Consider the following 17,050-nt stretch of genomic DNA (forward strand, 5'->3'; position numbering starts at 1 on the left):
CTGGAAATGTGTTCTTTGGTACAAAAATGAGATGTGAAAATTGCAACTTTGACCATGAAGACCTGAATTCATAATGTAAATAATTAGTAAAAATATTTTAAATTAATGTGAACATTAATTAACATTAAACATTAAAACTAATTTTTATATAAACTTTTATTCATCAAAGGAAAAAAAGTGTACCTATTCCTAGTGTTTTATATACAACCCAGTTTATTCAAACAAATCAACTCAATCCCCAAATTTTTTTAAAAGTTTTAGGTCACTAATAATCCTGTATAAATAGTTAAAATGGCTGCGTGTGTTACAGAAATACAGTTAAGTCAATACTAGTAACATTTATTATTATGATTACTGAATTAATAATAGTTTCCATTTTTCAAATATTGAGACAGGTTTCCTGTGGGGTAGAGCATGCAGAATGATTTGTGAACGGGCTTTATGTATTTTTTTTTCTTTCTGTTTCTAAGTGAGATGGAAATAAATGTACTTATATACTCAGATATATAACTATTTACTAAAATCTAGCCATTATCAGGAGGCAAGAGGGGCAGCACTTGAGTTTTAGTTATACTACTTTTTCATAGAGAGATGGGAATGAAGACATGAATAGTATAACTTACATGAAATAAATTTCAGGAGAAATTTAAAGGAATAACATATTATTTGATTCTTAATGTTGGAAAATATTATATGCTTATTATAAATAATATTTTTATTTTTCATAATACTACAGCATTTAAGGGTATCATCATTATCACTGAAACCACACAAATTCAGTAAATCCTTAAGAGTCCATACAGACATACTAAAAGAGATACTTTTCCAAATGTATTTGCCTTGTGTAGTTTTTGTTGTATAAATGTATCATACCCCAATCAATATATGGACAACTGAATAAATAAGTATTCTTCAAATGTAGCATTCCCTTTTGTAACACACAAACTTAATACAGAGAAATCGTGATTGTAAGGATGAAGCAGAGATTGGGGAGATGGTTATTAAAATGGGCTAAAATTGATCACAAGTTTTGCAGTACTTTCACATGGTTGGCATAATGACCGACTCCGGTGTGGGAAACAGCAGCATGATGGGAGACTCGGTGCACTCTGCTGTCCATCTCCGCTGCTCTTAGCACTTACTTTCTCGTAATACTTGATTTCATATTCGGTGATGACTCCGTTGGGATGCTCTGGTTCCTGCCAGGAAAGCTCCACACTCCGCTGCAGCACGCGCTCCTTCATCACTCCGCTCACTTGCGAGGGAGCTGTTTGGACAAGATGTGTCAATAAACAATGAGAAAATTCACTGGATGCCTCAAATCAAATGTCACAACTGATCAGTTCCATGCTGTGCCAGTTTCATTAAGGTAAAAGAAAGCACCTTTTCATAGCTCACAATTCAGAAGCTAATGAATATTCAAACAGGACCTTATTACTGTTCATAAACCTTAATAGAAATTTAAATTAAAGTGCAAACAGCAGAAGATAGCATTGTTCAAGTTAGTGAAAAATGGAAATGATGGGGCTGGGAATGACAATTAAGTAAATGAATGCTAATTAAGGCTAGAAAATATGATTTCAGATTAATCTCCAGTGATAAACTAAGTCCAAATATTTATTTCATATGCTACAGCATTGTACTCCGCAAAAAGAAAAATAACTTAATGCTATATGAAAAATGCATATAAAATGGCTGTTTTAATGTTCATTTAAAGGTATCACACTTTTAAAAATCTTTTGTGTTTCACATATGTATATATATTTATGTATGTATTCTCAATATCAATTAATGTTTGAAAAATGTATACTTCACAAGGTCAATAAGCAAAAAAAACTGTTCCCACATAATTACGTGCATGAACACACATATATACATATACCAACTTTCTCACAAGTAATTTATACCCACGTAACCTAGGCTTTAAGCTTTGGTAGAAGTAATTCAAAGCTCCAATCTTGTTTTCTCTTTCTATACAGATAATAATATGCTTAGAGTTCTTTCATTCTAATTAGTGGCATATCCTCTTTTTGGTAGCTAAGGCTGTGGAATGTAGCAAACTAATTTGCTCTGTCTAATTTGCTCAGCGATGATTAACTAGTTGTCTCCTCTGTCTACACGAGTATCTGTGCTGGCTTGGCTGAGTTTCAGAGGGGTCATTATGTTTCATGTATCATGCTCTATCTCATTCTGTAAAATTTTTTCAGGCTGTTAATTTAATTTTCAGATGTCCGAAAATGTTAATAATCCTGCTGACGGAAAAGCAATTATATGGGGCCAAAGCCATTTAAACAAGCTTCTGATGTTTATCCCTTTGGCTTTATTTTGCTTCTTCTACTTCTTAATATTTTCTTATATCAGTGTCTAGAAAACACATTTTTCACTTCTTTTTTGCTTGGCAATTTGAAGGAAGGACAGAAAAGATTCATGACTCCCATTTTCTCATAGATTACTAATAAAAGAATAACTAGGCAGATTAAGTGGGACAGCTTTCCCTTCAAGGAAATGCAGCTGAGGTACTCCATAGACTGTGTGCACAGACTAAATGCAGTTCTGGTATGTTTTCAGGGAAGCATATTTCGTGTGTGTGTGTGTGTGTGTGTGTGTGTGTGTGTGTGTGTGTGTACATACGCATATATATAATATACACACACACACTCTTGTAGGTGCATTAAAATTATATATCTTAGTGAGGTTCAAAGTCATACAAGCATACGTGCACATAGCAGTTGGTGTGTTTCTCTCTGGATCCCACTCTGCTATCCATCCTTTCCCCAGTACATGTTAATGAGATAGCTAGTAATACCTTCATATATGGACTTAGCAAAATTTGTCAGTGAGGCATATTTATACTCAGAAGCCTTATTTTTGCCACATTTGCAACCTGAGTGTATATGCAGTGAAGAAGTACTCTTTAATATGATGTATCTCTCTACCCAGAGCATACCTTAACCTGTCTCACAGGCTGTGATGTTCAAGAGGATGCGTACCCCCAAATGCCTGGCATGTTAGCACATGCCTGTTATCCCAGTACTTGGGAGGCTGAGAGAGGAGGATCACAGATTTGAGGTCAGCTTCAGTTATTTAGCAAGACTCTCAGCAACATAGAGAGCCCATATTTCATAGAGAGCCCATGTTTCATAGAGAGACCATGTTTCAAAAACAAAAAATAGCCGGGCACGGTGGCACATGCTTGTAATCCTAGTGCTTGGGAGGCTGCGGCAGGAGGATCGCACAGGTTCCAAGCCAGCTTCAGCTACTTAGTGAGGCTTTCAGCAACTTAGTGAGATCGTGTTTCCAAATAAAGTAAAAAATAGGTCTGGGAGGATAGTCCAGAGGTAGAAAAACCCCTGGGTTTCACCCACAGTATCACAAAAAACAAAAACAAAAACAGAAACAAAAAATACAAAAGGGCTGGGCTGGGAACCCAGGGTTCAATCTCCAGCAACATACACACACGCGTTCTCATGCACGCGCGCGCACACACACACACACACACACACACACACACACACACACACAAAATGAAAGAAAGACTCCAACCAATCATCAGTCGAGGCTTGCTTTAAGTAATTTACTTAACAAAATCATTCAGAAACGTTTGAACTTTAGTTATAAACATTTAATGCAGGAGGTCGGGCGTGGTGGCACACGCTTGTAACCCCAGCATTCAGGAGGCTGAGACAGAAGGATCGCGGTTCGAGGACAGCCTCAGGTACTCAGTGAGGCCTTGTTTCAAAATAAAGAATAAAAAATAGGGCTGGGGATGTAACTCGGAGGTAGAATGGTCCTGGGTTGCATCCCCAGTACCACCAAAACAAAAACAAACAAACAAAAGACATATAACATAGCACAGGAGAAAATACTACGATGGACAACATACTTCATTCCCCATTAAGTCTGTGGTCCTCTGCTCAGAGTACCACATACCTGTGCCATTTGAAAAGAGTTTAGCAAGACATAGATAAGGGAGGGAATTTGTATAAATCTGCAGATCTCACCAAATAACACATAACGTTAATGTGATTTTCAGTAGCTGACACGTGAACTACAAGACCTTTGATTTCTTCCTATTCTAAAATATGGAGTGAAGGAAAGAGGAGACACTGAATTCTCCCAGGTGTAGAGGAGATGCGAGGTATAAGTCTACTTTGCTTGGTTTCTGGCATATCAAAGCAAGATCCGAGCATAAAATAAGACTTGATTTTTGCAAGTTACACATTAAAATTATACTCATTATTTTATCCTGGAAAAAAAACTTTTACCAATAAATTATGTTAATGAAGGATTTGGGGAAAAGAAGAGTCCCTGAAATGCATTTGAAATATATAATATTTTGAAATTCTCATCACAGCACCAGCAGGGTACCGTGCTACAACATGTTTTCCCTCATTTGTATAGGGATTCATATTTATTTGTAAGTGGCTATATTCCTGTTTTTGTGTATATTTATTTTACTTTCAAGCCCTTGCTAAGACTGTATTAAGTCACACACTTTTAGAGAGTCAGAGAAAAAAGTACTAGAACATGACCCTTGAGAACAGTGAACTGCATGATAGAAAAATTCTTTCTCCTCTGTCTTCTATGTTCTTGAAATATACGATTTTTGTAAAAGAAAACCTATTACGTTTTCCCTTGAGTTTCAATGTCATAAACATAAAGGATACACAAATCACAAAATATATAGTTTATAAACAGAAACATCTCTAAATCAGATTCTAATAAGGTCATTATTTATAAATAAAGTTGTATGTTAAAAAAAACCTGGCAAAGTTGCATAAGGTATATTAATCCCAAAGCACACTGCTATCCATAGTTAATGTTATATTTGATAAACTGATTCACAGTGTAACAATTTCACCAAGAATCCACTCATTCCTATGTCAGAATACTCAATTAACTACAACCTGAAGTTTATTTCTGAAAATGAAATGTAGATGACTATTTTATAGACACTGAAAAACCAAGTAGGTGGTATGGCATTGAATAATAATTTTAATAATTATCAAAATGAAATCAAGTACATTTTAATCAGAATAGATGTAAAGCTAATAAAGTCCTTGAATTAAAAAAAATTGGAAAACAATTAATACTTGTAGAACTCTTTAACATGAATTTTTTTGTGTGTGTGGTACTGGGGACGGAACCCTTCTCTGGGATACACTCCCAGAACTATTTGATATTTTTATTAGAAATGGTCTCTTAAACCAGCGAGGGTGGCTTCGAACCTTCATGATGTCTCCACCCCACAAGCAGGAGATTACAAGAGTGAGCCACCACCATGCCCGGCTTTAATAGGGTTCCTTTCTTTCTTTCTTTCTTTCTTTCTTTCTTTCTTTCTTTCTTTCTTTCTTTCTTTCTTTTTTGTGGTACTGGGGTGGAACCCAGGGGCTTTTCTACCTCTGGGCTATACTCCCAGACCTATTTTATAATTTTATTTGGAAACAGGGTCTCCCTAAGTAGCTGAGAGCCTCACTAAGTAGCTGAGACGGCTTTGAACCAGTGCGATCCTCTTGTCTCAGCCTCCCAAGCGCGGGGATTACCCCACCACACCTGGTCTTTAATAGGGTTTCTAAGAAATGATTAAGAGATTTATTTCTCACCCAAGTTTCTAGAAATATCCAAATATGTTAAGCAATTTCAACTGGAGAAATGGATGGAACTACTTTGGCTCTGAAAGTGCTTCAAGAGTTATTGGAGACATGAAGATAACAAATACTTAAATATAAAATAGGCTAATTCATAATACACATTAATAATCATATTTTGATTCTGCACAAATATTAATAAAATATGAACTTAAAAAATTCAGAAATGGTTTCCATAGTTCAAAGTGACGAATGTAAACAGAATAACAACAAAGTTGATAAAGTTTGTGAAACAGGAAATCAAAAGTCTAATGACAGACAGAAAACTAAATTGGTGGGTTAGGATTGTTAGTAAGAGGGTTTAAATTAGAAAACAATCAGTAAAAGGAATGGTGGTTTTAGGTAGGCTTGAACCTGTAATCATTTTGCACATTTTGACTTTCAAAGCACTCACACACCATTTTTTGTCTTAATCATTTAAAATTAAAACCCATTTAAAACAATATATATGTATATATATATATCCTTTGTATATACCTATGTATATTTATTTATTTATTTATTTATTTCACCAGGTCCTTTCATTTTCTTGCAAATGACTTTTTTATTGTTGAGTAGAATTTTATTGTGTTTTCCCCATAATGCTGTAATCCTTTCATCCAGATGAACACCTAGATTGTTTCCATAATTTGGCTATTTTTATTGTGCTGCTATGAATATGGGCATACATATATTACTGTAATTCTCGGGTTTCAACCTCTGGAAATATATCCAATAGAGGTAGAGGCAGATCATATGGTGGGTCCATTTCCAGTTTTCTATGGACTCTCCACACTGAGCTCCATAGTGGTGGCTGAACTAGACTGCACTCCTACCAACAGTGTAGAAGAGTTCTTATTTTCCCATATCCTCCATTGATTTAAAGTTAAGGAAAAGCAAATGTTTTGCCTTTTGGTGCCTAAATAATTTTTGTCTTGGTCTCAAATGCACCAACTTTGAGACCTTGACTTCTTTATTTCCAAAATAAATGCTTCCAATTTAACTTTTGTACTTTACATATATAGTGTGTGTAATATATATAAAATGTGTACTTTTATTGATGCATTATAATCTTACATCATAATATAAATCATAGTGATAGTGACATACATGTGCACAGCACTTAGCAGGCTTTGCCCCAGCTCCCTCCCCATTCTAAAAGGCTATATATTAAATCTCAGTATAAAATATAGTCATAAAAGCTCCATTTTCCTCTTGAAATGTTAAACTACCTCTATGTGTGGAAAATTTTATAGCACGAAGTGTGGAAAAAGACAATTTTAAAACACAGGCCGACTGGACCTCAGGGATGTCCATACTCTAATCTCTGGAACAGGTGAATATGTAAATTACATGGTGAAAGAGAAATTGCAGATGCAAGTTATAGACTTTAACATAAGAGATGATTGGGGTTTTTTTATTCTTCAGTGGACCCAATCTCACCACATGAACTCTTAAAAGTATAAAAATTCCAGAGTCACAGCAGTGCTGTAGAAGAAATCAGAGCCATGAGAATCCTGAAAGGGAATCAGTCTACCACAGCAGGAGGGGCCACAGGGGAAACAATAGAAGACTTGGAAGTTGCCATTAGGATCAAGTCTAGCCCTGTCTAACAGGCAGGGTAATGATCATCTGGTCCTACAAGTCCAAAGGACCTGGCACACCAGCTGAGTGCCCAAAGTGCAGGACTTCTGACCCAAGGAACTGAGAGACAATAAATACTGGTTATTTATTTATTTATTTATTTATTTATTTATTATGGTACTAGGAATGGAACCCAGGGGCTTTTCTACCTCCCTATACACCCAGACCTATTTTATATTTTATTTGGAAACAGGGTCTCACTAAGTTGCCGAGAGCCTCACTCAGTAGCTGAGGCTGGCTTGGAACCTGTGTAATCCTCCTGTCTCAGCCTCCAAGCGCTGGGATTACAATCATGCACCACCACACCCAGCTAAAGGAGTACTGTTTTAATATGTTGAATTTTGGGGGTATTCTCATAGCAATAATAGAAAATTAACATAAAGTGTGAAGAAAAAAGCAGAACTTTTATTATAATATATTACAATTTATTATAATATGATGATTTATTATACAATTATATATTATAATAATGTGATATGATTAAGACTAACCCAAAACAAAAATTTTTATAGGGATATTAGTTCACGATAGATAAAGAGGAAAAATTTTTGTGTGACAGATCTTTAATGAAATTTATAAATTAATTTTTTATTTTAAAAATAATTTACTTATCCCAGTAATCATTTCCTTACACTTAAATGTTCTAATTAAATTTAAACAAAGAGTGAAATAAAAAAATCTGTATTTCTAACAACATAATGAAGATGGTATAATATATTAATATGCACAATGGGTTAATAGGTATAAAATGACCTATTGATCCATTGTGCATATTAAGTTGTGATTGTAAAAATGATCAGACAATACATTTTTCTGAGAATAATTTTTTTCTACTCTGTTATCGTGAGATAATTAATTGGCAACCAATTGTTTGGATGTTTAACTGATTACTATAAGAGCAGCACCTTCAAGAAAAATCTCTAAGTGAAATCAATGGCAAATAATATAAATCTATATAGAATAAATTTTAAACATGCCCAAAAGTAAATGTATAAAATAAATGTCAAAGTAAGATAAAAAGATAAGGGATATGAAGGAAACTATGGTTGGTGGTGAGGATTAATTTGTAACTCTTGATACATTTCTATTTCACTAGTATTCCTCATACAAATAAGTGATTAAAAGTTTGAACACAGGAGATATAAATTAAGCAGCTTCCTAGAAGTAGATGTACAGCTCACATCAGCCCTCTTTAGAGAGGAACAGCTAGACGACCAACGATATGATAATTCAGACTGGTTAAGAAACACTTGCTATTGAATCAAACATGTAACCTATCTTTCCATTCAGCAGTTAATACTAATTTTTTTTACTAGTTTTTTTTCTATTCAACAAGTATTTGTTTGGCATTTACTATTTGCAGGACACTGATTTTTGTTATACATCATTACAACTTTGCAAAATTCTTCATACACATCATATTGATGTAAATGCATATCTAATCTACATATGTAACATTCCCAAATTTATATATGTGTATTTTCCTATATTTTCTTTATTCCATACTATAATTCTATGAGAGTTAGATTTTTATTCTATTTTATTAGCAAAGAAGCCGGGACTTAAAGAGATTAGGTAGTATCTTCTCATAACTTAACCCATGTTGTATTTCTGTGTGTGTGTGTGTGTGTGTGTGTGCACGCGTGTGGTGTTGCCAGGGATTGAACCCAGAGGCACTGAGCTATCCCCTTGACACTATTTTATTTGTTACTTGAAAAAAGGGTCTTACTAAGTTGTCCTCAAACCTGTGATTCTAGGCCTCCCAAGTACTGGGATTATAGGTGAGCACCATCACACCTGGCTCAATCCTTTTTGTAAAGTCTTAAGTCCCAGTGTTTTTTTCACTACTTTGTAATTATTCTAGGTGATGGCACCTCTTTAAAGTCTATACTAGGACACTTGGTAATTTATTCATTTGTTATTTATTGGGAATGAATGCACAATTTTCTAAAATGTTAACTTTGAAGGGTATAATAATAAAAAGACTTTGGGGGGTCTGCCAAATAGGTATTAGTCCTAGAACATGCTGATACTAGAAGAAACTGAACTTATCATTTTTTAATTCACGTTTAAAAGGGCAAATGTATATATGTGCTACAAAACTAAAAGGGTATAAAAGTAAAAAATAAGATTTTATCCCAGTCTGGTTCCCATGTTACAAAGGTACTTTCCCCTAAAGACACGATTCTTAACAATTTTTAATAGCCTTCCAGAAACAGTCCAGGTAAATGCAAATATAATCACGTTTACTATAGTAGTATTATTCTAGTAGTGTGATTCAGAAACTTGATTTCTCATTAAGCTGCATTTATAACTTGTACCACTGACACAGACAGACCTATATTGCTCTTTTATCACCTGTGCTATATTCCACACAAGAATGTGCCATGGTATTTGACTCCATTTTTTTTATCAGCATGAATCGTCCTTTCCCATCTCTTTATTACAGATTGTGATGTAATAATACTGCCTAAAATTTGGCCATCTACCATGAATCCTCTAAGACTAAAGAATTTCAGAGGAGAGTGCTGCCTACAGGTGAAAAAAGATGCGTAAATTTACAAGGTCTGAATAGGTAACACGTGACCATAGTTAAAACTCATTTAGAGTTACTACTTTATGAAAGGAAATGCAGACTTGATGTTATTATTCAGTGTTCTAGAGCAATGCCAGTGAGGATGCAGACTGGCCACGCAAGTGCAGCTGCAAGTCGCTGGTGTCTGCGAGGATGAGGAACTCGTGTCAGATGCGCACCAGTGACATCAGTAAGCACTTTTTTGCGTTGCTCAGCTGATTATTTTTTCTTCCTAGCGAGATTTCTTGATGAAAGAAGCACTTATTTTTCTTTTCAGCTTCTTTGATGGTTTTCTTTCTGATGCAAGCTACTTATCGGTCACATACTGGCATTTTGAGTAGCAGTGTCTTTTAAAAGTACTCTAGTATTAGTCTGAAGTGCCCTTCGGCATTACACTAAAATGCCCAGAAGATAATGTCACTATAACAACATTTTTATTGGTTTATTATGAGATCTTCATTCATTTATAACTTCAACATATAATTCTTTTTATGACTGATTATAGTAAAAACAAAGAGTTGTATAGATTGTAAAGATGATGAGGTTTCAGTTCCTACTCTTCTGGCTCCTGGCAGATATTTTTTTTATTGCTAACAGTTTATCTTACTGGTATAGCTTTTATTTTTTATGCTGTTATTGGTGCATTATAGTCTCACAGCACAATATAGTTCACAGTGATAGTGACATACATGCACACAGCACTTGGGCTTTCCCCTGGCTCCCTCTCTACTTCCATCTTCCCCATACATGTACATAAGTAAGAATATCAATGTCAATCTGGCAGATTTTAATTAGGAAAACAGGTAAGAAAAAATGTATGCAAACAATTTGAACGCAAAACTAAATACTATAACATTGATCAAATATAAGCCAAGTGCTTGCAGATTCTTGGGAGACAGTGAAGAGCCAACTGGAACAAAATTTCCAGTTGTTCAAGAAAGTTAGTAATTCAGTGTTTGACTAGTATAACCATACATCCAAAGTACATTTTTAGGACTGCTAACATATCTATAATCTCTAAAAGATAACTTTATATCTAATATATAATAACGGACCCAAGCTTGATATCAGGACATAACTTTCTCTTTAGTGGCTTTTAATACCTTCAATCATCTTTCCTTTGTTTCAGCTAATACATAATTCTTTTTTGATGACAGTACTACACAGTGTGGCATTTAATTATTATATCTATTAGTGTCCTTAGATTTTCTGGTTTTCTTTGAAGGTAAGAATAGAGTGTACCAGTTAAGAGTTGGGCCCAACTGCTAGCTTTCCTGATTTACAGCTGAGGTCCATTAATTATTTGTTGTGTGGCCTTAAACAAGATAATGACCTTCTGTGTTTATTTTTCCCAAATTTAACGTAGGGGTAATCAGAGTGCACACTTCATACATAGAATTGATATGAAAAATACATGTTTAAATGCATATTAAATAATTAAAACTATTCCTGGTACATGGTAAGAATCACACAAAAATATGTATTATACCACATTTGTTTTATCTGTATTAATATTACTGAGCCATAAGACCCATTCTATAATACTCAAATTCTAAAATGGAATTTAAGTACTAGTATCTTTCACACATACCACAAATGAATATGATGTGCAGCTGAATATAAGAACAATTCCTCTGAAAATAGGCAGAAAAAAACATGTCACATCAAGATGAGATTCCAATGCCCTCCATATTAAATGCTGTCAATGTTAGATTTTTTAAATTACTATATCAACCATTTTTATTCAACAGCCATTTTCATAAATGAGTAATTCATGTAATTTATATTCTATTTCATACAATCTGCTAGATAGGAAAGTAAAACATCAATGCTAAGTCATTTGCAAGGCCTACATCATTGTAAAAAAGAAAATAAAATAACTAAAATTGGAAAATGATTAATAAGACATATCCTTTTCAGATTATAAATATACAAAGAAATGAGAAAATGCAGATGAAGCAACTTCTCAGTGCTGCAGAAACTAAAATATTGAGCAATTTTTTTTCATTCCTTTCATACTTTGTCAATTTCAAGTATTGCATAACCTTGCTCCCTTTCTACTTTTCCAAATGCTACTCTATTTTTAACATCTACTAGATGACTAAGGCCTTGCTTTAATAATAGAATATTCATAGAAATTGTATATCATAATGTATGGTGTAGTTATGGCCCACAGACATATCCCTATTTAATAATGAAGTGAACTCTTGAATAAAGTAAGATATAGTCAGTTACACACACATACACACACACACACACACACACACACACACACACACACGTTAATGACCTCTCTTTTACAGGTTATCAGAATAACTTTTTTTTTCTCTTTTTTTGCAGTACCAGGGATGGAACCCAGGGGCATTGTACCTCCGAGCTCCATTGTGCATATTTTCTTTGATTTTAGAACATATTATTTATTTGTTTGTTTATTTATTTATTTATTTATTTATTTATTTATTTATGGTGGTACTGGGGTTCCTGGAAGCCCTTCTACCTCCGGGCTACACTCCCAGACCTATTTTATATTTTTTTAATTTGGAAACAGGGTCTTTTAAACCAGCATGGCTGGCTTTGAGCCTGCAGGATCCTCCTGTCTCCGCCTCCCAAGCACAGGGATTACAAGTGTGTGCCACCACGCCGGCTTATTTTGTTTATTTATTTATTTATTCTTTGGTGGTACTTATGGTAGAACCCAGGGGGGGGGGGTTCTACTTCCGAGTGACACTCCTAGACCTATTTTTTTTATTCTTTATTTTGAAACAGGGTCTCACTGAGTTACAAAGGGCCTAAGTAGCTGAGGTTGTCAGTGAACTGTGATCCTCCTATTTCAGCCAAATGCTGGGATTACAAGTGTGTGCCACCACACTCAGCTATGTTTGTAATTTTAAAAAGAAAATTACATTAAATAGCTGGGTGTGGTGGCTTGGGAGGCTTACACAAGAGGATCATAGGTTCAAGGCCAACATCAGAAATGTAGTGATGGTCTCAACAACTTAGTGAGATACTGTATCAAAACAAAATTAATAAGATAAGGCTAAAAGTGAATGCCCCTGGGTTCAATCCTGAGTATCACAAAAAACAAACAAAACACAAAGAACATTATATTGTATTTCAGTCACAAAAATATTATAACTCTGGTAGACAATTTTAAGTGGCATATTTTTTACCAAATGTTTCAATATAAATATATCTATTTATGATTTTCATAGCTATATATATAAGTTCTTCACAACATGAATATCCTTTTACACTATCATAATTACCTTATGTTTGATATAGTATAACTATATTTCCTTACAGCATGTCATTAATATAGTCTTAACCTAGGCAAGGTTAATATATGTTCTATTATGCATTATAAAACATATAAATGGTTTTGTACAATAACATATATGCAGTAATATTTATATTAATCTCCATTATGATTGTCTGATTAGGTAAATGCATTATTTCTACTTCCTGGTTATCCATATTTAAAATACTGCCCTCTATATTATAATACTGAAGTAATTTACAGATTCGGTTTACATTTCAGGAATAGTAAAGTGGATATTTAAACATCAAACACAGTAAATAGGAAGAACATTAATGATAAAAATGTGACATTTGCTTTAAAAAGTATTAGTCATACACATTCAGAATAAATATTTTTCTATTTGGAAAGACTTTCTAAATATTTTGTGCTCTCTGTATGACTACACTGCCTTCTTTTGCTTCCTAAATAATTTTTTATTTCACCAGCATTTATAGTTATTGTGAAAACCATGCAATAAAATGCAAACAAAAATATAAAACTAAATGAGACTGAAAAAATTGAGTTTTTCATGTATAATAATGTATACAGTCACATTAGATATTTGTTTCATATGTGTGATTGTGAGCATATGAATATACTGAACATATCTAATATGCATCTACAAATTACTGCTCACAAATGCATTTTGAGAGTCTCTATATTATGTCATATACATATAATGATCTATTTATTTGAAGTGATATGAATTGAGTTCATTTTATATAATACCCAAAATACAATAATGTTTGATAATGCCATACTGTCATAGTCATCAAAGATAATGTTTGAAGAAAATGATCAAAATTTTATTATATTGTGGCTACCATAAATCTCATGATCTTCTACATTTCTAATCTCTTTTATTCTGTTTATTTATTTCTTCTACTTTGATATAAATTATTTTAGTATATTTTTCTAAGTATAAAACAGACATCTCCAAATGAACCTATTTTCTTACATATCTTCTAACAATATTATCATTTTGAAGAGATTGTTTCACAGTAGTGGTTTTGTTTCATTCATTTTACTTCAAAAACTTTAATCTGGTGCTTCTCTAAAATAATTTGATTTTAATCTCCCATCTGATTATAAGTTGAATCATTTAATAAGAAAAAAGAAAGAGGATAAAAAAGAAGAAAGAAGGAACAAGAACAGAAGGAGGAGAAAATGAAAAAAATGAATGAAATTTGACTCAATATTACCTCAATTCAAATGTGAAATTAAAAATGTTATCATTTAAATTGCTCTAATTATTCTGAATTGAATAGATTTCTTCTTAAATGTATATCAGCTTAGTTGGCTTTGATGGCTCTTGCCTCAAAACCCAGTATTTGGGAGGCTGAGACAGGAGGTTAGAGACCAGACAGCAATTCAGGAAAACCCTGTTTCAAAACAAAAAATGAGAAGAGTTGGGGTATAGCCTGGAGGTACATGCTCCTGGGTTCAATCCCCAGTATGAAGAAAAAAGAAAAAAGAAAAGAAAAAATAAAGTACATAAGTTTAATAAATTTATATCACTGAATAACTTCAATATGTCAATATTTATTATTTTATGATAAGAGTCCATTAGAAACTAAGCATTTAGTTTTAGTTGGCCTGCTAAATACATTTCTTGCAGTTTGTGCCTTGTATTTTAAAGTTTTTGCTTCACAAAGTATAACCTACTACCTAGAAACCTAGACACAACAAAAATTAGATTAACTTTTCTAAAGTCACTTGATACCAATGGTACAGTGTGGCACTGATTTGCTATATTATACCTTAGTACCAAGATATAATTAATTCAGGTTCTTAAAGTGCCCACTTAATAAACAGGAGTCACCCATTTACTGGGAAAATTTGACTTATAATGCCTAAGTATATATAGACTGGGAGTTACCACTTATAGATATGTTTTCTCCCAAAAGTTAATTTTTTGTGTGTGGTACTAAGGATTGAACGCAGGCCACATCCTATCTCTGAGCTACACCCTTAGTCCTCTTTTTTATTCTTTATTTTGAAACAGGGTCTCACTAAGTGGCAGAGGGCCCAAGTAGTTAAGGCTGACTGAGAACCTGTGATCCTCCTATCTCAGCCTTCCAAGTACTGGAATTACTTGCGTTTGCCACCATGCCTGGCCAAAGTTAATTTATGATTTAGTTATTTCTAACACGTACTTCACTCACCAAATAAAGAAAATCTCAAATAGGATATTAATAGGCTAGCCCCAAAACAGATTAAAATATTGCACATCTCCATTGAGACCATGTTGAAGGTGATCCCATTTTTAATACTAATTACTATGCAAAACAGAAACAAAATACAACGAATAAAATGTTGGTTATTACTATTGAATGCAGGTGCTCCAGTGCAGGAATTAGGCTTAGGCTCTCCTGGTGTCTGGTGTCTCTTGATGAGAGACCGAACTCGATTAACTTTTGTTTGGATATGCTTTTTTCCCACTCTTTGTCACATCTGGTGTTTCCATTTTATTTCTATACTCCAGCCACCAAAATAATCACCCCAAAAACTAACTAGGGTATAAATATAAGGAAGATAACATGCCCAGTTTTACCTTATTATCTGAAAAAGCAGGAGCTGATAGTTCCTGGGCCTGACCTGGCCTGTTTTGCAAATAAAGTAGAATGGAAACACAGCTGCACCTTTTTTTTTACATATTGTTTACAAGGCTGTCTTGCTAAAACACGAGAAGTGAGGGATGGTAACACAGAAAGCAAGGCCTACAGAGTGTGAACTAGTTCTTATGTGGCCCTTTTTAGAACAAATTTGCCCTTCTCTGAGGGTCTGGCTGCAAGGGAGAAAGCCTAAATAAATAATCATTTAAAGTAGTTTGCTTGATTCTTTTTTTCTCATGCATCAATTGTATTCCACAGACAAGAAGTTCCTATTTCTTGTTAGTTCAGGGATAGAGGGAGGACTGGCATGGCCTTTCTCTTGCAGTATGGTTGCTGCTGAGGCTGCCCCAGTCCTGAGGCAGGCAGGGAGAAGGAAATGGCAATCTAGAATGCTCAGGACCTAAATTAGGAAAGCCAATGTTGCCAGGAAACTCTGGCAAACTCCTCTTTATACCTCATTCATTCCCTAGACTGAAAGACGGATTTTTAAAATTAAGCTGAGTGTACTGCTGAACTAAAAAAAGAGAAATGATAGTAAATAAGAAGGAAAGAATGGTTACTAGGAAGAAGACTAGCAGTGTCTGTCACCCTTACCTTCTCACTGTTGAGAAGGGGCACATTACACGAACGTATTGTGGCCTAATAACCCTCACAATTAGATTCTCTTCTGATATAGAATAGGAAGTATCAAGGAAATTAATTCATATTCCCTAAGTAAAACCAATAGATCAAGATGAAAAGTCAAGTTTTGTAAACGAGCACTTGGAGGGATATTTATGATAACACTTAGCCTTCATCTGTCAAGGTTTAAAAGCTAGGTGAGAAAAATATTTTTTCTTGGTTGGCCACATCTGGGAGTTATTTCTAATAATCTTTTCCCTGTAGGACTATGTAGTTGCAGAAAACTTGAATGTGGAAGAGGTCAGAACTGAATTAGTCACATTAGGTGGTTTAGAAAGATTTCCAATGAGGAAAGTCATTTACTTGATAGCATGCATGAAAAATATGTTGATTAACATGAATATAGTACATTTTTTTTTTTTTAGTGGTCCTGGGGTTCCTGGAAACCCTTCTACCTCCGGGCAACACTCCCAGACCTATTTTATAGTTTTATTTGGAAACAGGGTCTCTTAAGCGAGCGAAGCTGGCTTTGAACCAGCGCGATCTTCCTGTCTCCACCTCCCAAGCGCGGGGATTACAAGCGTGCGCCACCATGCCCAGCTGAATATAGTACTTTAAAAAAGCACTTTCAATAACTTGTGTAACCTAACAGTTTTATACTTGAGAAATA

At 34.2% G+C, this 17,050-nt stretch overlaps 1 protein-coding gene across 6 annotated transcripts in view; it reads right to left on the reverse strand.

Moving 5' to 3' along the window:
• Positions 1 to 17,050, reverse strand: part of EPHA7 (EPH receptor A7) — a gene marked incomplete at its 3' end in the record, with an annotated part of 174,702 nt that overhangs the window by 29,059 nt on the left and 128,593 nt on the right. For all 6 annotated transcript variants that reach the window (XM_080700044.1, XM_080700043.1, XM_080700042.1 and 3 more), the window contains exon 6: positions 1,143 to 1,267. In XM_080700044.1, coding sequence (XP_080556170.1) covers positions 1,143 to 1,267 — 125 coding nt within the window. The remainder of the gene's footprint in view (positions 1 to 1,142; positions 1,268 to 17,050) is intronic.

This window comes from Muscardinus avellanarius, assembly GCF_963383645.1.
Source record: "Muscardinus avellanarius genome assembly, chromosome: 8".
In the NCBI taxonomy this organism is placed as follows: domain Eukaryota; kingdom Metazoa; phylum Chordata; class Mammalia; order Rodentia; family Gliridae; genus Muscardinus; species Muscardinus avellanarius.